General features: G+C 37.0%; 3 protein-coding genes across 3 annotated transcripts; all 3 read left to right on the top strand.

Moving 5' to 3' along the window:
• Positions 1 to 1,692: 1,692 nt before the first annotated feature.
• Positions 1,693 to 2,857, top strand: LOC136247951 (probable outer membrane protein PmpF). The gene is made up of 2 exons (XM_066039770.1): positions 1,693 to 1,967; positions 2,029 to 2,857. The coding sequence occupies exons 1-2, from the start codon at positions 1,693 to 1,695 to the stop codon at positions 2,855 to 2,857; spliced, it is 1,104 nt and encodes a 367-aa protein (XP_065895842.1).
• On the top strand, positions 2,858 to 5,576 carry LOC136247952 (uncharacterized). The gene is made up of 2 exons (XM_066039771.1): positions 2,858 to 5,521; positions 5,565 to 5,576. The coding sequence occupies exons 1-2, from the start codon at positions 2,858 to 2,860 to the stop codon at positions 5,574 to 5,576; spliced, it is 2,676 nt and encodes an 891-aa protein (XP_065895843.1).
• Positions 5,577 to 18,299: 12,723 nt separating this feature from the next.
• Positions 18,300 to 19,190, top strand: LOC136247953 (putative carbonic anhydrase 3). The gene has a single exon (XM_066039772.1). The coding sequence runs from the start codon at positions 18,300 to 18,302 to the stop codon at positions 19,188 to 19,190; it is 891 nt and encodes a 296-aa protein (XP_065895844.1).
• Positions 19,191 to 25,792: the final 6,602 nt, after the last annotated feature.

The raw sequence follows: 25,792 nt of genomic DNA on the forward strand, positions 1-25,792 counted from the left end.
AAAGGGGGCTTCTGAACGTTGGTACATATAGCTGAATAAGGCATCTGATGACATTTCTCCAGAACATTTTGAGATTTTAGAAGCTCTGAGATCGGATTTTAGGCTACTTTTAGTTAGCAATTACAATAAATCCAATGCTTTAAACTGTATTGTGACTATAAACTCTAGCTTCGATCGCTCTATTAGAGTAGTTACTTGACTGCTCTATTAGAGTTTCTCGATCGTTTTTAATGCAGTGGGAGATGAAAAGTGAAGTGTTGGCGGCGGCCCATAGTTGGGGTAGTTACTTCCGAAAAGTAACTAGAGGAGAGAATAAACGTCTTAATGATTAAGACAAAATGTACATTACAAGCATATAGGGGCCTAGACACAGGGGTACCATGTGCTGATGTATCAGTACAGGAGCCCTGGCAAGACTTACATTAACTAATTAAATTACAATACACCAAAAAAAAAAAAATCTATATATCTATATGTAATACTTAAAGTTTACCTAAGGTGGTCTAAAAGATCCCAGTCTGGGGAGGCTCTAGAAGTTACTAGTTACACGTTACTTTTATTTCATGTAAATTAGTTACAGTTACAGTTACTTTTCAAAAGGTAACTAAGTACTCTAGTTACTAGTTACTTTCGTAGTATAAATTATGACTAGTTTTTTGCTTTTTAACATGAATTTTGCTCAGATATGCATCATAAGAGGTACAATACATATGTGCACTTAAAAGAACAATTCTGTGGCTATTTCTGGTCAGTTGTAATCATTGCTACATCTGTTACTCGAGCTGAATCATAGAGAGTAGTACACAGAATCTGTCTACTTAATGTGGCTGTAGCATATATGGCACAAAAATTGAAGTGCTCTTGCTTTTAATGCATAATTAGTTATAGTTACAATGTAACCATTGTAATTAGTTACTATTGTAACTTAGTTACTTTTCAGACAATTACTCCTAGTTACAAGTTACTAGTTACAAATAATTAAAGTACGTAACTAGTTATATTACTAGTTACTTTAAAAGTAATCCGTTATGTAACTTAGTTACAAAAGTAACTAGTTACCCCCAACTCTGAGTGTTGCTGAGGGTTTAATAGCTATAAGTGGTGTTAGTTAAGTGCAATTGCATACATGCTACTGGAATACAGTGGTACAGATTGTCAGTACAACAATAATGAAGCTAGTTTTTGTATTTAGACTGCCACTGAGCTAAATTTAAAAGGGAGTTTCTGTCGAAACGACAGAAACCCATCTAAATCCGCCACTGTTGTGTTTCTGTCTGTTAATTTCCAATAATATAGTTTATTGGGGGAGAGGTTCATACTAGAGACCTTTGTTATGGTACATGAGCAAATCAAACCATAGGGATGGTTTTCACTGGCTGAGTGCAGTTTCTGGTTATCACTGACTATAAATACATAGTGTATCCATTGTGTTGTAGCCTCACATTTGAGTTCACCATGTTGGTAACAAGGATTATAAGTGTTGGTATATTAATCCTGCTCATAAGCAATATTGAGGGGCTTACTAATATTTCAAGTAAAATTGCTAGTAGTTCAGGCAATCAAACTGACAAGAATCAAGTTCCCTGTTGCATACTTGGTAATCACCATTTCAATTCAATTGTTCAAGTACTCTCTAATGTTACTAGCAATGCTATTGTTACTTTGGTAAGTGATGCTGTGCTGTCTTCAATCATGATATTACAAAATCTTGAAAATATTACAATAACTGGACAAGGGAATCCCACGGTGAATTGCAATGGTGTCGGAGGAATAAAGTTTGACTCTTGTAGTCATGTAACTATTAAAGGTGTCAGTTTCAAGAGATGCGGTCGTAGGTCAGCCTATCCAGGAATTGAGTTTTACCATTCATCCAATGTTATATTTGACTCATGTTCTTTTTGTTACTCAATAAGACGAGCTGTTGTACTGTCAAAAGTGTCAGGAAAAGTGTACATCAACAATTGCCAGTTTGTACACATGCAACAAATACTACAACAAGCATGGAGCAGCTATTTACTATACATCTAGCCCTGAACAAGGTACTCAGGTACAGGTGGTCATTAACAATTGCAATTTTGCTCTGAATGGACCCACTAGAAGTGTTGTTCACATTGGTGACTCAAATAATGTAACTGATGGTCCAAGATGCATATCTTTACTGCAAAATTCTACATTTATCCAAAATCGTGGAGTACCCATTTACGTTTTACACACCAGTCTAATTCTCAATAACAGTGTATCATTCAAGGATAATAAAGCTACTGCTGGTGGAGGTATTTATAGCAATAACTCTATTATAAAATTTAATGACAAATGCAATGTGAGCTTCTATAATAATTCAGTTAGAACTAATGGTGGAGCCATCTATCAAATTATTTCCAAGATATTCTTCAAAATGAATGCAGCAGTAACATTTAGAATCAACTCAGCAGTCCAGTCAGGTGGTGCCATATTTTCTGCAGCAATTTCATCCATCTCATTTGAAGATGAGTCAATAGCAACATTTAATGGAAATAGTGCTGCTGAGAGTAGAGGAGGAGCAGTATACTCTAGACACAATAGTTGTACATCATTTGATGATTACTCAAGAGTAACATTTTATAATAACAGAGCCCTAGGAGGTTCGGGTGGTGCTGTAGGATGTACAATCAATTCATGTGTCTTGTTTGGCGGAAACTCAAAGGTTTCATTTAATAACAATAAGGCAAAATGGGGAGGAGCTGTAGTTGGAACTTTTAATTCAAATATTTCATTTGATGGATTTTCTAAAGCAGAATTTGGTGAGAACAAGGCAGCTCACACAGGAGGAGCTGTACAATGCAATGCTAATTCTAGTATTTTATTTGGTGGACATTAAATGGTAACATTTGATGGTAATGTAGCTAAACTAAGAGGAGGAGGTGTGGGATTTGGAGACAATTACAATGATGATGCTATTGCCGGTTCCTTCATGTCATGTTATGGGAACACAAGACTGACATTCAATAATAATACTGCTGAACTTGGTGGAGCTATAAGGACTAGTGCAAATGGTCTGGTCTCCTTTAATGAAAATTCATTAATAACTTTTAATGGCAACAATGCTATCAGTGGAGGAGCTTTACATGCATATAATTCAAGTATATTATTTCAAGGAAACATTACGGCTTCATTTAACAGTAACACTGCCAGTTATGGTGGAGTCGTATACTCTAGTGTGGGTACTAAAATCTCATTTGATGAAACTACAACAGTAAAATTTAATAGAAACATGGCAAAACAAGGAGGTGCTTTGTATACTCGTAATTCTACCATATCATTCAATGGTTTCTCACTGGTAACATTTGTTTATAATATTGCTGAAGTAACAGGTGGAGCTGTAGACTGTACTGAAAATTCTTACATCTTTTTTCAAGGAAATTCAATGGTATTATTTAACAACAACAGAGCGATATATTCTTCAGGGGGGGCTGTTACCTCTAAGTCTAAATCTCACATCTTTTTGCATAAAAACACAACAGCGGCATTCACTAACAATAGAGCTAAACATGGTGGAGCTGTTTCTATTGTCCAATCCAGTATAAGCTTTGCAACTCACTCCTTTTCAAATTTTGCAAACAATACAGCTAAAGGAAATGGTGGAGCCATACATCTCAGTGACAACTTCACAGCAACATTTTATGATGGTTCAGATATTAAATTTAGTAATAACACTGCCACTGGGCATGGTGGAGCTATTTATGGTGAACTTACAGATGGGTTTGATAAGCAAATAACACTAAATACAACTGGCATTTACTTTAATAGTAACACTGCTCTTGTAGGTGATTTAATTTATATCCATATTCCATCATCTTGTGACGAAGTTTGTTTAAATAAAAGCATTGTAAGTTATGTGAAATCTTCAGCATATGAGCAATATCGCAAATACATTAATACTCCTCCCAGTAAACTAGTATTGCATAATCCAGCTACATGTATAGACAATGACACTAGTTGTGGTACATATCTTGTGAACAACATAATGCTTGGTCAAGAAATCATGATTGATGCCTGTGTACTGGATTATTTTAATCAACCAGCTGATGCAACACAATTCTTGATAAACAGTAATGATCAGGGTCATCACATTAATGGATCATCAACTAAGGTGCTAATGTCCTGTGACATTCTACAAGGAATCAGTGTAATCGGAAATCAAGTTACAAGCACATCAAATTTTTCCATGACTCTTAATTCTCATAATGGTAATCAGTATGACTTGAAGACAATTTCAGTGCAACTAATAATTGAACTATCACCATGTCACCCTGGTTTCTATTATGATGACACAACACAAAGGTGTGTATGCTACGATAATAATGATTTTATAACTTGTTCTGATAGTAAATCATTTATCAGGAGAGGTTATTGGTTTGGAGAAGTTAATGACAAACCAACAATGACAGTTTGTCCCAACAATTACTGTAACTTTACCTGTTGTGAAACCACTAATGGATTTCATGAACTTTCACCTGCAAGAATGAATCAGTGTATTTCACAAAGATCTGGTACTGCTTGTGGTAGTTGTGAAGAAGGCTATACGCTCTCATTTGATTCTGTAGAATGTGTAAGTATTGAAATGTGTACAACTGAACAGACAGTACTGGTAGTCACATTATCAATGATATACTGGATAGTCATAGTTATACTAGTGTTTGTGATGACATACTACCATGTTGGGATTGGTTATTTGTATGCTATTACATACTATTACAGTATACTGGATATATTACTGAGCAAAAATTTATACCAATTGAAAGAATTATTTACAACTGTTATCAATATTTCAAGTCTTGTGAAAATCACTCCACAATTTCTAGGACAGCTTTGCTTAGTAAAGAACATGAGTGGAATTGACCAACAGTTCATTCATTATATGCACCCATTTGCTGTCTCAATCATTGTAGTAATAATTTGTCAGTTAGCAAGAATATCTCACAAGTTTTCGTCATTTATCAGTAGAGGTATTATCCGCACTGTGTGCTTTCTTTTGTTGTTATCATACACATCTGTGGCCACAACTTCATTGCTGCTCTTGAGATCACTGAGATTTGATAATGTAGATAAGGTTTACACTTACCTATCACCTGACATAGAATACTGTCATGGACGTCATCTACCATATTTTATTATAGCAGTGTTATGTACACTAGTGATTGTGATTGGTCTACCACTTTTACTCCTGCTTGAACCATTCCTTAATCAGAAAATCAACTTTGCCAAGATGAAGCCACTGTTAGATCAATTCCAAGGATGTTACAAAGACAACTATCGATGCTTTGCAGCTTATTACATGATTTGTCGACTGTTGATCATTGTGATAATCATTGCGAATCCATCCAATAGTTATCTCTCCCAACTTTTACTAATCTTTTCAAGTGTAGTTTTGGCTTTCATACCAATAACACTAAAACCTTATAAGCATAAAATATTGTATATCTTTGATGGGTTGATTTTACAATTAGTAGTGTTGGCTACACTGATACCACTTGCAGACAAAGTTAGCAAACAATTATCAACAGTTACTATTGTTACCATAATAGTCCTACCATTGATCTTCTTTGTTGCTCTGGAACTGATAGTACACAAAGAAACCATTAAGACTATTGCTAAAAAGTTAATTGCTATTTTTAAGACCAAGCCACTCGCTACTACAGATGATAACAATGGGACATCGCTGAGTGAAATTGGTATTATCATTGATGACAATACAAGGAAGAATGCCATTATCTGTGAAATGTAAGCATGTATATACTAATTGTCAGTGTTAACTATTCATATACATTTGAGTGTAGTTATAATGTTAACATAAATGTCATGAGCAATGCTAATAAAATGATGGTTTGACTTTTGACTGTAAATTGTGCAATTAAGGCCAAGGAAATTTTATTAATTGTTTCTCAACCCTGTGCATGCATATCACTTTTCACCCCACTGTAGGAATGCGGCGATTATGCCGGCATAACTTCTAGCATAATAGGTATGTGTGGGAATCAGGCATTATGCTAGTATTTTGAGGTGATTATAAAACTTTTACAGTAGGAAAATCTGCAGGTTGCACAATTCCGTTAAAAAATCGATATACTCTAATAGAGCAGTCACCGAATATTATTTACTCTACAGTCATATTGAATTGAAATACTGTAATACAGTAACCAGCTAAAAAATTCAAGACTATTTGGAGCTTAAACATCAAGGAAAATGGGCGTTATTAGGCATAATTTTGGGAATAATGGGCAATTCTCAAAAGCATAATAGGTGATTTTTTGAGCACTGCTCAAAAGCATAATGCTCAATTTTTGGAGCATAATAGCCTCGTGCCTACCCCACTGTCTCTAATGATTACTGCTGCTGGTGCCGTGTGCCATGTGTTTTAATGGTAAGAGGATTGACTATATCATTCTGTAGTACAAAAAGTCTCTTACTGCTTTAGCTTATAGAACGCTTTAGCTATAACAGTTTAGTGAGATAGCCTGTTTAGCTGTTTTGTCATAGCTACAGTGTAGATTGTACATCCTGTTGACAATACAAAAGGAAGTGACAAGACAAACTGCAAGGTATGAAAAAGGTGTGACCCTTTCAATGAAGTTAGCATTAAATAGTTAACATCAAAGGTGGTGCCTATACATGAAACATGACGGTATCTCCATGTCAATATTACAATTTATGACTATTGCTGCCATTTCTTTGCTGCCACCTTTGATTTCACAACTTTCATATAATTCTGACTGTTTGAAGGGTACTCACCTGTTTTCACAGTTTGGCTGTGTAATCTTATAGGCTGTATATATATATTCACTACACCAATAATATAAATCACTCATGCGATATTTTGAATAGTAATAATGGTAAAGTTATATAATAACTATAGTAATAATGCTATGAACAGTTATGTACTACTAATAGTTAAACATGTCTGTATTGTCTAATAGCACAAACAATAGTTACTGCATGTGATTCATCCATGTTACAAATTTTCTATTAATAATAGCAGTTAGCTTCCATCGTATATAATGTTGTTGTTGATACATTATAGTCCTTCAAGCACCAGCGATGATGCCAATCACTACCGAGAATCTTTCATGGAGGTGATGGATCAGATAGAAGACTGATGTCAAATCATAGTAATAAATAAGAAATCAAGACACACGGTAGTGTGTCGTGCGGCCCAAGAAGCCGGCGCGTAACACCCGTGAGTATATTGACAGGAAGAAAGAAAACGCAATTTTCGCACCTCCGTAGCTCTGTGCTTCCTTGATGAAACAAGACGATTTTTGCTGTGGACATTCCCCCCAACTGCAGCACTCTACATTCCAAATTTGAGCGAAATCGCTTCGCGCGTTCCCGAGATATGCGACTTCAAAAATTGGCTCAGTTTCTTCGTTTTTTTTTCTTCTTATTTTTCTTTTTCTTGTCGCACACTTACAAAAACTGCTATAAAACTCGAACGCCATATCCGATTGCCTTGAAATTTGGCACACAGAAGGGGGATATAAAGGCGCATCTCGGTACCAACCTTGGCTGGAATAAGATAAACAGGCAAAGAGTTATGAGCGATTATTCACGAAAAATAACACCAATATGTTGTCACGCCTACAGGGTAAACCGCGTATGGGAAGAAGCTGAAAATCGGTGGGTGAATAGGTTAACTATTGAACCTCAAACCTTTTGTGGTTTGAAAGAAATCGAGTTAAAAAACAGGAAGATATAACGAAAAAACCAACAGTGTGTAACAATTACGCAATCGAGATCAGCTAATAAAAAAACGACTGCTTGCCACGCCTACCAGATAAACCGCTTGGGGTAATGCTTTGAAAATCGTTATACAGATGGAGTAATCATCTTAGAAAGGCTCATCAATGGTGTAGAAGAATCAGACTTAAAGCAACGGAGTTATAACACGAAATCCAACTTGGTGCAGCAAGTGCGAGATCGAGATACTCTAATAGAGCAGTCATCCTAATAGAGCAGTCACCCTGAAGAGAATTCAAGAGATCAGCTAGAAATAAGAAACCTGTATAGAGATCAGCTACACACAAGTCACCCTGTAGTGAGATCAGCTAGAAGAAGTTACCTTGTAGGGAGTTCATGCAACTATGGAAAGAAATAGTTCAGCTAGAAAAAAATCACCTTGTAGAGTTCAGCTACAAAGAAACCACCATGTAGAGAGTTCAGCTACAAACAAATCGCCCTGTGGAGAGATCAATAGAAGAAGTTACCTTGCAGAGAGTTCAGCTACAAAGAAACCATCATGTAGAGAGTTCAGCTACAAAGAAATCTCCCTGTAGAGAGATTAGCTAGAAGAAGTTACCTTGTAGAGAGTTCAGCTACAAAGAAACCATCATGTAGAGAGTTCAGCTACAAACAAATCTCCCTGTAGAGAGATCAGCTAGAAGAAGTTACCTTGTAGAGAGTTCAGCTTCAAACAAATCACCCTGTAGAAAGATCAGCAAGAAGAGGTCATCTTGTAGAGAGTTCAGTTACAAAGAAACCACCATGTAGAGAGCTCAGCTACAATTATGGAACCAACTAGATTATCATATTATCCAAGCTCCATCTCTTGATTTATTTAACAATTATATAAATTTGTAAATAAGTAGCTAACTACATATGTACGAATATACTCATGATTGAGTTTGTACATTAACAAATATATATATATATATAAACTAGTGACCTTGTAGAGACATCAGCTAGAAGAAGTTACCTTGTAGAGAGTTCAGCTACAAAGAAACCATTCTTTAAAGAGCTCAGCTGCAAACAAATCACCTGTACAGAATTCAGATACAAATAAATCACCCTGTAGAAAGATGAGCTAGAAAAAGTTACCTTGTAGAGAGTTAAGTTACAAAGAAACCACCATGTAGAGAATTCAGCTACAAACTAGTGACCCTGTAAAGACATCAGCTAGAAGATATTACCTTGAGAGAGTTCAGCTACAAAGAAACCATTATTTAAAGAGCTCAGCTGCAAACAAATCACCTATACAGAATTCAGCTACAAACAAATCACCATGTAGAGAGATCAGCTAGAAGAAGTTATCTTGTAGATAGTTCAGCTACAAAGAAACCATCATTTAGAGAGTTCAGCTTCAAACAAATCACCTGTAGAGAGTTCAGCTACAAACAAATCTCCCTGTAGAGAGATCAGCTGGAAGAAGTCACCTTGTAGAGAGTTCAGCTACAAACAAATCACCCTGTAGAAAGATCAGCTAGAAGAAGTCACCTTGTAGAAAGTTCAGTTACAAAGAAACCACCATGTAGAGAGTTCAGCTACAAACTAGTGACCTTGTAGAGACATCAGCTAGAAAAGTTACCTTGTAGAGAGTTCAGCTACAAAGAAACCATTCTGTTTAGAGCTCAGCTGCAAACAAATCACCTGTACAGAATTCAGTTACAAACAAATCACCCTGTAGAGAGGTCAGCTAGAAGAAATTACCTTGTACATAGTTCAGCTACAAAGAAACCACCAAGAAGAGAGTTCAGCTGCAAAGAAATCACCCTGTAGAAAATTCAGCCACAAACAAATTGCCCTGTAGAAAGATCAGTTAGAAGAAGTTACCTTTTAGAGAGTTCAGCTACAAAGAAACCATTCTTTAAAGAGCTCAACTGCAAACAAATCATCTGTACAGAATTCAGCTACAAACAAATCACCCTGTAGAGAGATCAGCTAGAAGAAGTTAACTTGTAGAGAGTTCAGCTACAAAGAAACCATCATTTAGAAAGTTCAGCTTCAAACAAATCACCTGTAGAGAGTTCAGCTACAAACAAATCTCCCTGTAGAGAGATCAGTTAGAAGAAGTCACCTTGTAGAAAGTTCAGTTACAAAGAAACCACCATGTAGAGAGTTCAGCTACAAACTAGTCACCTTGTAGAGACATCAGCTAGAAAAGTTATCTTGTAGAGAGTTCAGCTACAAAGAAACCATTCTGTAAAGAGCTCAGCTGCAAACAAATCACCTGTACAGAATTCAGCTACAAACAAATCACCCTGTAGAGAGATCAGCTAGAAGAAATTACCTTGTAGATAGTTCAGCTACAAACAAATCACCCTGTAGAAAGATCAGTTAGAAGAAGTTACTTTGTAGAGAGTTCAGCTACAAAGAAACCATTTTGTAAAGAGCTCAGCTGCAAACAAATCACCTGTACAGAATTCAACTACAAACAAATCACCCTGTAGAGAGATCAGCTAGAAGAAATTACCTTGTAGATAGTTCAGCTACAAACAAATCACCCTGTAGAAAGATCAGTTAGAAGAAGTTACTTTGCAGAGAGTTCAGCTACAAAGAAACCATTTTGTAAAGAGCTCAGCTGCAAACAAATCACCTGTACAGAATTTAGCTACGAACAAATCAACCTGTAGAGAGATCAGCTAGAAGAAGTTACCTTGTAGATAGTTCAGCTACAAACAAATCTCCCTGTAGAGAGATCAGCTAGAAGAAATTACCTTGTAGAGAGTTCAGCTACAAAGAAACCATCATGTAGAGAGTTCAGCTGCAAAGAAATCACCACTGCCCAAATTTCAAGGCAATAGCTCTTTCCAATCTGAAGTTATCAATTGTCAAAGTTGGCAAATTGGATATGTGGAAGGCCCCTTTTCGCAAATCCGGTCACATATGTATTATATGTGACCGGATTTACGAAAAAGGGTCTTCCACACACATCCAATTCTATGAACTTGAATGACCATACCTTTATGCTCAAAGAAGATACTAACCTGAAATTTTGTTCATGTATTAACCTATGTTGTTACTCATCACTGTCCAAATTTCAAGGCAATACTATTTTCCTATCTGACATTATGAACTGCCAAAGTTCGCAAATTGGATGTGTGTGGAAGACCCTTTTTCGCAAATCCGGTCACATATATATAATTTGTACATTTCCTGATAAAATATTTAAAGTACATCTACTTCATCTTTTCTTCTTCCTGTAGTAAAGAAAAAAAACATAGGTTAAAAAAGTCCCAAAGCTGGCCATAGGCCGGCTTTGGGGTATACAAATACAAAAAGAAATGAAATCTAATCCAAAACAGCCAAGCTGTAAAAAAAGTGTGCAGCCCTTAGAAAGGCTATGGTGAAAAAAGATGTGAAATCCAAGGTGGCGGCCAAGAAATGTCTGTGATGGTAGGTTAATGGTAAAAATTTTAATAATGACAATTCAGGTAAATTTTGTGAAGCGGCACAAAAATTCACCTGAATTGTCGTTATTAAAATTTTTACCATTAACCTACCATCACAGCCATTTCTTGGCCGCCACCTTGGATTTCACATCTTTTTTCACCATAGCCTTTCTGAGGGCCGCACACTTTTTTTACAGCTTGGCTGTTTTGGATTAGATTATACCTTTCATATAATATTACACCTGTATGCAGAATTATATTTAGTAGTTATATTGAAATATTATGTTTTCTTGTATAGCATATCATGTACAAAGAGAATTAGGGATTGCTGCAAATTTGGCTGTTTTGACTCTGCACTTAAACATCTGTATTGACACCTTGCATTTTGCATATTGATGGAATAGGGGTTACTCTGAAGCAGCTTGTTACTATAGAATAAACTGCAATGAATTCTTGTGAGCATACCATTGAGATGTCACTTGATGTCAGAGGTTTGATTATATTATTAGGTATTACTATTAAAATTTTGATGACTAATAATTATATTATAATTCTTTATATCCCATTGGACCCATCCTTACATGTTACACATTGTTACATCATGGCGTTACACATTGTTACATCATGGTGTTACACACCATGGGTACTTATATTATGTGTTTCAGCACCTGAACCACGTGAATGAGTTATACACAACCAAGGCTAAAAGTGGTTAGTATTTTTCATAAAATGCTCTCAATGAATAAAAACATTTGCTGGTGAGAAGTCGATGTTCAAGTACAGGTTGAATGCAGAGAATATCTCAGATCCTGGCTGTTGTGGCTGCTTTGGCGCATGCCTAGACTGAATGTTGCGGGGGTCAAGTCACCACTGGGTCTGGGAATTTTTTCCACTTTCTTCATGTTTCAGCTACATGTTTCTGACTCACAGGCTTCTCACAGGTCCCTAGTGGGATAGCATTCACAGAATAATGAACACCATACACCATGCAGCTAGTTAACCTTAGTAGATATACCTATCAGGAGTCCTGAAATTGTTTTCTATAATGTTGCTTTTGGATTGATAACAAATCTGTACACAATGATCAGAAGCAGTAGCACTGTAGCAGCAAACAAAACTAATAAGACTTATTGGCATAATTATGAAGGTAAGAAGAACTGAACTAAAATGACATTTTCACACCTTTGTATCTCGGTGATACTTCATCCGATTGGAACCAAATTGCTGCAGAGTTGCCCGCCAGCTAGGGGAGTCCACATTCCAAATTTGAAGGAAATCGCTCAAGTCATTTTCGAGTTACGAGCAGTCAAAGTTTCGGGTTTTTTTCTTTTTTTTTCTTAGGCAAGTTATATAGTGCCGGTGTCACGGTGATATAGACCTATGTTTCCCCGGGTAACGTGTTTCCCGCACACATATCCCTAGGGATCCGTGTTTCCCCGCACACATATCACTAACTCGCTAGCGACCTACAAGTCACCGGCAGTGATATGTGTTTCCCCGGGTAATATGTTTCCCCTTTATAAAGTCATGTGCAACGTACGTAGTGTTATAGCATATAGGCGCGTATGCACTTTTAATAATCATAGCTAGCCATACCTATACAACTAATACTATAATTATACATGTTGACGGAGGAAATCAATCCATTCACTTGCATTCAACTATAACTGCTAAAGCCTAAACTGTGCTGTAATTTGGCTACGTAGCTATAGCATCAGTTTAATAAAACCTCGAATAAAACAGTAGCTACAAGTACATGTATAAAATACTATCTCTAGCTATATAGACGAGTTGCCTTTTTAAGGCGTGGTCGTTTTACCGTACATTTTCCACATACTTTCCGAGTTCGCTAAGTAAAAAATGTATTACGGCTAATGGAGAAAATGAACGTTTCGGTTAACTTTAGCAAGCAAGAGTTAGCCAACCTTCAGAACAGAAAGTATGTTATAGAGAAAGGTCCAGCGTGTAAGGTGAAGGCTGAACGAGAAGATGATTTTCTCTCAATCTCGGGTTTTTGGAAAGTGATAGCTAAAACTCGCTGAAAACATTCTTTGTAAGACTTTGTTACTACTTAGAATGATAGACTGGATGATTTTAACTCACCTTGTACCTTTTAAGAATCAAAAACGTTTGTCAAACTATTTTAAAAAATGGGTTTTTTTGTTGACTTCTTGACCAACATTGTAATCATGCTTAAAACGGAAAGTCGCGTTTTCTCGCGTTACACAAGGGACACGCCCTAAATAGGCAACCCTTCTATAGAGTAAATCATGTGATTGCAGCTATGTATAACTAATCAATGTAGCTACAGCTTTGGCATGCAGTCAGTCATTATCTACCCCCTTGCCAGTTCTATCTGGGGTTTCTCAAGGGAGTATTTTGGGACCCCTACTCTTCATTATTTACATGAATGATTTACCATCTTGTGTTACCATCAGTAAAACTTTACTATTCATTGACGACACCAAGATTTATAATACTGTTTGTAGTCCTGGAGATATTTCACTGTTTCAAAATGATTTAGACTCAGCAACTTTGTGGAGTACGAGATATAATATGTCCTTTAATTCAATAAAGAGTGTCCACTTATATTAATGCAAAAGTCATCACTAATTACAAAATAGCTGACACACAGGTTTTAACAAATAGTTCACATAAAAATCTCGGAATCAAGACACACGGTAGTGTGTCGTGCGGCCCAAGAAGCCGGCGTGCCACCCGTGAATATCATGTATTCAAAGATATACTATAGCCTATGGTATATTAACAGGAAGAAAGAAAACGCACTTTTCACACCTATGTAGCTCTGTGATCCCTTATCCGATTGGAACCAAATTTGCTAGAGAGGTGCCGGCGAGTAAGGGGAGTCTACACACCAAATTTGAAGAAAATTGCTCCAGCCATTTCCGAGATACGAGCGAACACAATTTCGTTTTAATTTCTTTGTTTTTTTCTTCTACTTCATTTCGCACTCTTCGCAAAATCCGCCATAAAACACGAATGCGTGCTCGGATCGGACTGAAATTTGGCACACTTAAAGGGCTCATTAAGTCGAATCTGTGTACCAACTTTGGTAGGAATCCGATGAACATTCACGGAGTTATGACCGATTATTTGCGTAAAATAAGGTCGAAGGTCTGTCACGCCTACAGGGTAAACTCCTTTGAGGAATCAGTTGAAAATTGCTATGTAGATGGAGAAACCATCGTAGGAGTGCCTTTTTGTGGTTTGAAAGGAATCAGGATAAAGACCATGGAGATATGACACAAAACCCAACCTGTGTCAAAATTACGCGATCAATTTTTATGAATAAAAAACTATTAGTTTTCGTGTCTATCAGGCAAACCGCTTAGAGCAATGAGCTGAAAATCAGTATGTAGCTGGAATAATCATCATAGAAAGTCCTTGCAGTAGTACAGAAGAATCGGAGTACAAACCACTGAGTTATGATTCGAAAGGCAACTACGTGTAGCAAATGCGAGATCGAGATACTCTAATAGAACAGTCACCCTAATAAAGCATTCAGCTGCATTTATAATTTACTCAATTATATTACATTGCAAATTATTCTGTAGGGAATTCAGTTACAAACAAGTCACCCTGTAGTCAGATTAGCCAGAAGAAAGTACCTAATAGAGAGTTCAGCTACAAAGAAACCATCATGTAGAGAGTTCAGCTCAGAATTGCCCTGTAGAGAGATCAGCTAGAAGAAGTTATCTTGTAGAGAGTTCAGTTACAAAGAAACAATCATGCAAAGTGTTCAACTACAAACAAATCACCCAGTAGAAAGTTCCGCTATGAACAGATCACACTGTAGAGAGTTCAGTTAGAAGCAAGTCATGTTGTAGAGAGATCAGCTAGAAGAAGTAACCTTGTAGAGAGTTCAGCTACAAAGAAACCACCATGTAAGAGAGTTCAGCTGCAAACAAATCACCTGTAGAGAGTTCAGCAGGAACAAGTCACCCTGTACAGAGATCAGCTAGAAACAAGTCACCCTGTAGAGAATTCAGCTACTAACAAATCACCCTGTAGAAAGATCAGGTAGAAGAAGTTACCTTGTAGATAGTTCAGCTGCTAACAAATCCCCTGTAGAGAGTTCAGCTAGAAACAGGTCACCCTGTAGAGAGATCAGCTAGAAACAAGTCACCCTGTAGAGAGTTCAGCTAGAAGAAGTCACATTGTAGAGAGTTCAGCTACAAAGAAACTACCATGTAGAGAGTTCAGCTGCAAACAAATCACCCTGTAGAGAACTCAGCTACAAACAAATATGCCCTGTAGAAAGATCAGCTAGAAGAAGTTACCTTGTAGGGAGTTCAGCTACGAACAGATCACCCTGTAGAGAGTTCAGCTACAAACAAATCACACTGTAGAGAGTTCAGTTACAAAGAAACCACAATGTAGTCTAAGAGAGTTCAGCTGCAAAAAAATCAATCACTCTGTAGAGAGTTCAGCTAGAAGAAGTCACCTTGTAGAGAGTTCAGCTGCAAATAAATCACCCTGTAGAGAATTCAGTTCTAACAAATCACCCTGTAGAAAGATCAGCTAGAAGAAGTTAACTTGTAGAGAGTTCAGCTACAAAGAAACCACCATGTAGAGAGTTCAGCTACAAACAAATCACCTGTAGAGAATTCAGCTAGAAACAAGTCACCCTGTAGAGAGATCAGCTAGAAACAAGTCACCCTGTAGAGAGTTCAGCTAGAAGAAATCACATTGTAGAGAGTTCAGCTACAAAGAAACTACCATGTAGAGAGTTCAGCTACAATGAAACTACCATGTAGAGAGTTCAGCTAGAAGAAGTCACATTGTAGAGAATTCAGCTACAAAGAAACTACCATGTAGAGAGTTCAGCTGCAAACAAATCACCCTGTAGAAAGTTCAGCTATGAACAGATCACCCTGCAGAGAGATCAGCTAGAAACAAGTCACCCTGTAGAGAGTTCAGCTAGAAGAAATACCTTGTAGAGGGTTCAGCTACAAAGAAACCACCATGTAGAGAGTTCAGCTGCAAACAAATCACCCAGTAGATAGTTCAGCTATGAACAGATCACCCTGTTGAAAGTTCAGTTAGAAACAAGTCATCCTATAGAGAGATCACCTAGAAGTATCACCTTGTAGAGAGTGCAGCTACAAGCAAATCACCTGTAGAGAGTTCAGCTACAAACAAATCACCCTGTAGAGAGATCAGCTAGAAGAAGTCACCTTGTAGAGAGTTCAGCTATAAAGAAACCACCACGTAGAGAATTCAGCTGCAAACAAACACCCTGTAGAGAACTCAGCTACAAACAAATCGCCCTGTAGAAAGATCAGCTAGAAGAAGTTACCTTGTAGGGATTTCAGCTACAAACAAATCACCTTGTAGAGAGTTCAGCTACAAAGAAATCATCATGTAGAGAGTTCAGCTGCAAACAAATCATCCTGTAGAGAATTCAACTACAAACAGATAACCCTGCAGAGAGTTCAGCTAGAGTCAAGTCACCCTGTAGAGAGAATCCTGTAAAGAGTTCATCTACATACAAGCAGATCACCCTGTAGAGAGTTCAGCTACATTTCAAGTCACCCAGTAGAGAGATCAGCTGTAAATTATCCTGTGGGGATTAATTGACACGTAATAAATATATGCTCTGTTTTTATATTATGAACTCTTGATATATGCATTATATATATAATTTGTACATTTACTGATAAAATCAGAATGAGTTAAAGTATTTATAAAATCTGCTTCATCTTTTTCTTTTTCCTGTGGTAAAGAAAAATATATAGGTTAAAAAGCCCCAAAGCTGGCCATAGGCCGGCTTTGGGGTATGCAAATACAAAAAGAAGTGAAATCTAATCAAAAACAGCCAAGCTGTAAAAAAAGGAGTGCGGCCCTTGAAAAGGCTATGGTGAAAAAAGATGTGACATCCAAGGTGGTGGCCAAGAAATGGCTGTGATGGTAGGTTAATGGTAAAAATGTTAATAACCACAATTCAGGTGAATTTTGTGCCAATTGACCAAGCGGCACCAAATTCACCTGAATTGTCGTTATTAAAATTTTTACCATTAACCTACCATCACAGCTATTTCTTGGCCACCACCTTGGATTTCACATTTTTTTTCACCATAGCCTTTTCAAGGGCCACACTCCTTTTTTTACAGCTTGGCTGTTTTTGATTAGATTATAATATCATCAGACGGGATCAACACTACAAAAACATAATCCCTAAGACCTACAGAATGCTAGGACTGTTCCATCGCAGCTTTAGCAAGCATCAAGAAACAGTGACAGCCAAGAGAACTTTGTTTATTTCCTTAGTGAGATCGCAAGTTATATATGGTTCAGTGATTTGGAAATCTAACCATATCAAGCAGGGGCGGATCCAGCTGCAGGGGGGGGGGGCTGAAGCCCCCCTTCATATTTAGGCTTTACTTGATCAATATGCTGAGAATTATCATGAAATTTTGTCTTAGCATAATTATATGATCACTAATAATACAAATACTCATAAACCACCTTATAAACATCTTTCCAAGGTATTATCAGTGGATTTATGCTAAAGTTTATGCAACAAGGACCTAGATCAGCATTAGAGGTGTACAAGATCGAGATACTCTAATAGAGCAGTCAGCTAACTACTCTAAAGAACATTCACTGGAAACATGTAGTTGGTTCTGTTATGAAATTTTTCCAAATCTGCCTACACCTATACATACAATGAAGTGTATTGGTCTGTTTAAAAGGCTTCATTCATCCACTTGTGTAGTTAATATGTTAGGACCTTGGAGTTACTGCACGATGGCTATATCTTAGTGGGAAACACGGATCCCTGGTGATATATGTGCGGGGAAACACGAATCCCTAGGGATATGTGTGTGCGGTGAAATATTTAAAAAATCGCTACGGGAAACACATATCACTGACAGCTTTTGGTGGGAAACACGGGTCTCTAGTGATATGTGTGCGGGGAAACACAGATCCTTAGGAATATGTGTGCGGGAAACACGTTACCCGGGGAAACATATATCACTGTGACACCGCCATTGATTTTCCACTCTTCCTTTGCTCCGCGGAAGTTGCGGTTACGCGTTTTACGTAATTAAAAGTTACGTATATTAGCTAGGTATATAAAGACAGTGCATAATGTGATTTGCCAGCTTGGTGATTATAGCTTGTGAAGCGGATATGAAGCTGTTAGAGGTGTCGCTGTGCATTCTGCTTTCCCTGGTAACAGCAAACGCGATTGGTGTAGCGTGGAACTACTCCGACCAAGACGCTTGGAAGACTGTAGACGGTTGGGATTGTGATGGTAGACGCCAATCACCTATCAATATTGTCACTTCTGCTTTGGTTAGAAGATCTAGTCTAATTGATTTAGTCTTGACGAATTTCGATCAAACCTACGACGGCAACTGGACAAACACTGGCCATGCCTTGCAGTTCAATCCCGATACCAGCTCACTTGTGCCAACATTCCAGAATCATTTGGGTACCTATCAGTTAGTGCAATTTCACTTCCATTGGGGAAGAACTAGTGCGGTGGGATCGGAGCACCAGGTTGACGGGAGCACTTACGGCGGTGAGCTGCACTTCGTCACTAGAAAGACCACCGGAAGTGCTACAGCTGGCGACGCGTTTGCTGTCTTGGGTGTACTGCTAAGAGGTGACAGCTCCTTATCATTGTCCGGGGTATGGAGTTCACTCGCTAGTGACATTCCAAGCGATGAAGGAGACTACGTGTCACTTAGTGGAATACGACCAATGGATATGATACCAGCAAACCTAAGCTACTACTATTATCAAGGATCACTGACCACACCAGCCTGCAGTGAAGTTGTCCAGTGGTTTCTACTCAGAAATGCCGTCTCTGTCCCAGAGCAATTCCTGCAAGCCATGCGTACCAGTGTTTTAGATGCTGACGGTGCAGTCCTACAACAGAATTACCGAGACACACAACCTCTTAATGGTCGAAAAGTCATGATACAAGGAACTGGCGGATCACCTGTCAGACAAAATAGTCTCAGCATAATTCTACTGGTGCTTTTGTCAGTTTTTATACTAGGACTCTGCCATTAGCTAATGTGTGTGATAGCTAAGTCACTGGCAACATTAAAGATAATTGTGTTATAGCTACAATTTGATGTAAAATTCATTGCAGACTCCATGCATGTATATATGTTCAGTATAGTTCAAGAATTTTTTGTAAAAGTTATTCAGTAAATGGAAATACAAGCAAGATAAGCTCACTGTATAGATTAAGTTTTTTGATGTTGTGTGACACTATATAAAGATAATAACTATACACTTTATTATGACTTCTTTATATATACACTTTTCACATGTTCTTATGATGTGCTAAATGGAACATGATAGCTATATGCATGCACTCATCACCTATACCTATTAACCTCATGGTAATCGGCAAAGCGTTCTTCCTTACTGGAGCGAGCACACATACATACACATTACATGAAACAACAAAGGAATAAGTATACAATACTATGGGATGATATACTGCAAATGGGCCTTGGGTGGTGTGGGCAGCTGCAGTGGTTACTCTAATTGAATTCAGTGCAGCTAAAAGTGGCACACACACAGAGGTCAGCAGGCATTGGTCACATGTTTGCATCATAAGCAATTTTTGTTAGTTACAATAAGTACTTACGCCACCCTGCATGATAATTTTGTTATTACGCCACCCCGCATGATAATTTTGTTAGCTATGAGACAGTACTGATAAATTAAGGCTAACTTGAGTTTGGAATGGAAGCCTGATAAAATTTAACTGGAGGAGAGTGACATCACACATGTGTGCTAAATGCATTTGGGATGATGTAATATTGACACCTACATTACAGTAAGCAAGTGTCTATATACTCATGTATACCTTGCTTTCCAAACATGACATGCCAACATAATTTTATAGCCACACACATGAGGTAGCTAAAACACTTGTTTAGTAAAGTGTAAAGTATATAAATCCTGTATGGAATGTGAATGTCATAAATGCCATATATAGTAAACAATATAGCAAAGATTCAAAGCTAGTTATCTTTGTGGCAAAAAATTTCTTCTTCTTTGATACATAAAATAATGTGGTCATAAACTTTGTGCATAAGAGACTTAGTTTTGTGGTGTTTGTGTAAGCCAACAATGTTATGTTATTGGCAACTGTACACAAAACTAAACAATATACACCTTGTGCCTGCATCCACTCTAAAAATGAAATCTGCTTTGCACACAAAAACAGTGCACACATTGAGACCAAAAGTGTGCACCATGACACCAACTTAATTTTTTGCAGACATATATGGACTTATATCTGTGCAATGATGAAGATTTTGAAGTTTATTTAGCTTCATAAATTATATATACGATCAACATGCACTTTTCAGCCAGCTTTTATTATAAACTGTTACCAGTGAATTTCATATAATAATATTATGTAGATATATGATGGCTCAGGAGCCCACTCATACTTGCCTGCATAATGGGTCTACATATCTGGCCAATGTGCTCAAATCTTCCCTATTGGCTGTTATACTGAAATAGTAACCATTCAAATAGTATCTACAAGTATTCATGGCTTTATGGTGCCATTTTTGGTAAGAAACACAATTCATACAATGCCATGCATCAGTAATTGCATATAATATAATTCATCAGTATAAGTTTTTATTACATACGTAGGTGTTAATATATTTAAAAGTAAGGCAGCTAAATGTTTGCAAAATCAGCCGGGATAATAATTTGAATCATGTTTCATCTCATAATGGAGGTTTAATGGTATGCACTTACTATGCATCTAATGATATTCCTGATAGTAAGGTCAGTTAGTATGCTTGGGGTAACCACATGTAATAATCTAACACTTATGTGTCCTCAAATCCCACAGATGCTTTTCATAGAGACCTCCCTAGACTAAATTAATATAGTGATAAGCACATCTCACACATGATAACGTGATAACGATGTGCTAGCATGTATTTTTTGATTGAATTTCCAGCATTGTTGACTATGCTATTGAATTACTTGATAATATATACAACTGATGTTATCAGTGCTAATCAAGGCTAAGATCAGCCAAAAGCCCTGGTATACAGCCCTGGTAATCATGAAAGACTGGCTATGCCTCTGAGTGTTATTGGCTTGATAAAATGGCTTGATACAATGTGTCACTTTCTGCATCTGTATAGTGGTCATTGATAGCAGGCTGGTAGCAAGCTGGTTCTCTATGCTTACAGGTGAATATCAAGCACATAATTATATTCATTTAGAAACTTAGAAACAACTGTTACAGTTAAATAAAAGTAGTACTTCTTCTTGTGATATGTAGATCTTGAGTGCATATGTATATATACATATATTACTGTGCCTCCCTCCCATCTCAGCTATACATGTATGAGTGTATATATATAGTAACATTAAACATTTTAACTATGTGGTTATTGTCTGTAGTTTATTATATTCACTGATGTGGGTATATTCTAAGTCTATGAGCTACTCATTACCTGTAGACTATTAACTAGAACTATAAAACTAACTGATAATTAAGCACAGCTTTCATCACAAATGTCAACAGAAAAATGTGGAACTTCAAGATATCTACACAGCTATGTAAGTTAGCTACACATGTATACTTTGAAATTTGATACAACACTTGTATACTTGTATAACCATATAGAGGTCTGTAAGTGATAGCTACAAGGAAGTCAGTCACTCATTAAATTTCTGCACCTTAAATTAAGATATTACTATGAAAATTATCACCAAACATTATTTTATTCCACATTAGTAGTCTATGTCATCATGTAGGTTTTTGTAACTAAGGAGACAATGAAGCCTTGGGCATGGTGTTGATATGCTACACATCCCACTACACAGCATTGACAACTATTTACAGTCTTGACACAGTAAAGCTCTGTTGTTAATGGAATGGTTTGAATAATTAAATGCCTGGAAATGAAAAAAAAACATGGACCTGGAGACAAAATAATAAAACGTTATGAAGATTTTGATACTGTATCCCAAAGATTACATAAAATTCATAGTGCTTTTAGATTTAGTACATAGACTGGTTATCAGCTAACTGGTTAGAGTGGCAAAGATTGCATTTAATGCATTTGCAAAATCAAGTCACCACTTGGTCTGGGATTCTTTCCTGCATTCTTCACATTTCAGCAACATGTTTCTGACTCCCTGTATTCACAGACTTTAAGCCTTCTCACAGGTCTCTAGTGGGATAGCATTCACGGAAAATAATTATTTCCCTAGCTATTGATCCAGAGTATAAATACGATCGGGCGGCCTGCAAAAATAGGGTTGCTTCTGATGCTCTATAAATAGAATTAGTAACCCATTTGCCAAATTAGCAGTCCAGCAATATTCCGTCATGATCCCAGCAATAGAGTGATACACTGATATTTATTACATATAAACTAGAATAACTGTACCTGCAGATAACATAGTTATTTCTAAAATGGTCAATGCAGGTGCGGCAGAAGCCCACAGTGCTTATGTATGTACAGTAAATGTATACGGCCTCAAGTGACTTATAACCAACAACTTATTAAATTTTCACGGTGATTAAAACAGCTCCCTGATCATGACTGGCATTCACTTCACACATGTACTATCAGCAGCACATTCAAGCTGTAGTTCTTATTTGAAGGAATGCTATAATTATAAAGGCTGTGATGTGTTAACTATGCAAGGGTAGTATAAACCACAATAGCCACATGCAGCTATAAAGGTCAGCAGTAATATAACATAAAGAAACAGCAAAAATTCTATAATCAAGTACCATAATATTATACTGTATTAAGAGATGTGGTTTTAGTATGTGGAACCAATAAATGAAAAAGGACATGTATGTATGGTGCACACTATACAGAGCCAGGAGCTAACAGAGCTAACAACTGTGGAACAACTTCTAACCACTTCAAACAGTTCTAAAACTATGTGATGCAGACATGTATAGGCTATGGTTAAACCCCCACACATTTAGCAGTAACAGTGATAATGCTAGTAGTAAGTAGTTTGATTAATCAAGTCATGTGATGAACACATGTGTATAGTTGGTGTGGTTTTAACATAGAATGTTTATGCTATAATGTTAACCTTGTTTCAGCACATGTGGGAGCAAGTTAGGGCATACATTAAGCCCACTTTCACAGTATGTGCTTCAAGTGACTCTTTTCAGGATTGTGAAAATGTTATTAGTCTGTGGGAATGACCTATCTACATGAATAAATTAATTGATTTAATCCCATTATCCATTTGTTAATTCTCAACAACTGTGTCACTAGTTACATGTATTATCGGTATAGTCACCAGTAGACAACCCTGGTCTAGCAGGTATGTCATACTGTGTTTAATGTGCATTGTTATGTAACATGATTATTGTACATTGCTAATACTCTGTTGTACATCTATTTCAGTTCCTTTATTTGTGTTTATATGTACTCGTATTAAACATTTCGTGCATTTGATTAAAACCATAAATACTTTGTTGCCCCACTATAGCCACCTATAAAGTTATTAGCAAAACTTTGAACAACATCAATTGTAATTATTAAAGTGTCTACTGTACCTTTTAAATTGCATCCATCACTGTGTTAAGCTCAGTCAATTATTATTTCTTCTGGTGATACAGAACTGTTGATAGGTGCTTATTAGTGTTAATAAGGTAAAGGCTTTATTCCGTGAACAGGCTTAATGTGTTACTTAACCTGTGATTTTCCAGTTAAATACTCTCTTGTATTACAAACTCTTGGTACCATGGCCTATAGCCAAACCAATAATAATGAGAGCATCTTAGTGACCAAGTAGCTGTTAACATCTCAGCAGGATAATTTTATCCTCCCTTGTAACAATATGCATGAAAGTGGTTGTTGTATCACCATGAACACTTACACGCAAGCTTTCAGTATAGTTGTTGTCACATGTTTGCCTATTAGGCCACACCAACTTTATTATTAGTTTCTCATCTATCCCTTAACACAATTTGCTAACCACATCAGTGGCTTAAGCAACTTTGTAACTTATTAACTAGGTATAGAGCAGAATAAGAAGTTGCATTCTGAGTTAGCTACGTATCAATGATATAATAAACAAAACAAAACATCCACAATTCCACACTGTTAGTTATTGGGTGGATGAGAATAAATTTATGCGGCCTTTTAGATATCTGTGCTTACAGATCAAACATGTAGATAAGTAGGTATGTGCCAACTACAGTACATGACATGTGTGATTAAATTTTTGGTATGCAATGTGTCCTGTTGCAATGCATTTATATTATTACTGGAGTATACATGGTATATTATCATGCTATGGTCAAGCAATTTCATTTGCTTCACAATACAAGTTACATAAAACAAATATTCTTTTCCAGCACTGAGATAGGACCTGTTGTGGTGTAACAGCAAGTATTTTTGGCCCACATACCCTGTTTTTGCAGGCACATAATTGTACAAATATCTCTGTAAGGCTTAAAATTATTCCCTTGTATAGGCATGTGGGTTATAAATGTAAAATAGGGATATAAAAGTATTATTGATATGCCGCAAAAAAATTTGATTTCAGAACATGACAATTACACAAGTCCTTTACCATCAGACAAGACCTCACAAAACAGAAACCTTTAAACATTTATTTTAAAAATGACCCCCAAGATTTGGGAAGGAACCAGTATTAGAATTTTATGAGGCATGTCAGAGTATGTTCCAATAATCTCTCAGTGATGAACTTACATTCAAAATTCATGTATACAAGAACTGTTACACAATTATACACAGTGATTGGCTATTTGCTATAATTTTTTAGCCAGGTACTAACTACTCTGTTGATACGTCATGTATGCTCAGCTCTTGACTTGTACCAACAATATCACGGTTTTGTATAGGCATCTAATCATGTCTGTAATTTTCTTCTCACAACTAAGTATAATTTTATTCTCACTATTGTGTTGTAGCCTACATGTGGGTGTACAAATGTACATCTTAAAGTAGTGGGTGTGTGACTAAATTTAGGAAAACATTGAAATTAACACTTGAATACATTGGAAGATACCATTGAAAATATGAACACATATTTCAATCCAGTATAGCCAACTTGGGATGGTCAACATATGGAAATTTTATATTTCACCGTGATGTAGCTCAGTAACTATACATGTGATCTTTAGTCCATTATAAGCTAGGCCATGCGCGGTGCAACCAGAGTTGTTACATGTGCATGTACTCATAACTGTAACCAGCTAGTATTGACAGACTCCATAAAAAGAACATTAACAGAAGCTGTGCAACACGATGCTGAGTTGTGTTATGTGGACTAATAGATGCACTACATTTGTGACCGGATTTCACATAACAAGGCTTCCACACACACAAAATCAAACTTACGTTTTTACCAGAAATGGATTGCTGGCCTAATACACTATCATATTCCACACTGTACTTCCTTCAGGACTGGCAAGTCTGGTTTCTGTGGCAGCTTTCTTCCGACCCTGTCAAAGCCACAAGTGGGAGATTGGTGCCATTGAATGGCCATGTCTTTGTGATAATGGTGTGTAGTGAGCTGGTACTTCACAGAGAGCTCGCCAATAGTGTTCTCAGTCAATTTGGAGTGATTTGAGGGCCATGGGGAGCCCAAACTTGGCTTCTGGATTCCAATCG

This window comes from Dysidea avara, chromosome 2, assembly GCF_963678975.1.
Source record: "Dysidea avara chromosome 2, odDysAvar1.4, whole genome shotgun sequence".
NCBI classification, from domain to species: domain Eukaryota; kingdom Metazoa; phylum Porifera; class Demospongiae; order Dictyoceratida; family Dysideidae; genus Dysidea; species Dysidea avara.

Excerpts from the sequence above, each read along its gene's own strand:
- LOC136247952 (XM_066039771.1), top strand. The coding sequence starts at position 2,858 with ATGGTAACATTTGATGGTAATGTAGCTAAACTAAGAGGAGGAGGTGTG.
- LOC136247951 (XM_066039770.1), top strand. The coding sequence starts at position 1,693 with ATGATATTACAAAATCTTGAAAATATTACAATAACTGGACAAGGGAAT. Across the intron at positions 1,968-2,028 it reads GTGTACATCAACAATTGCCA|CCCTGAACAAGGTACTCAGG; the intron begins GTTTGTACACAT and ends CTATACATCTAG.
- LOC136247953 (XM_066039772.1), top strand. The coding sequence starts at position 18,300 with ATGAAGCTGTTAGAGGTGTCGCTGTGCATTCTGCTTTCCCTGGTAACA.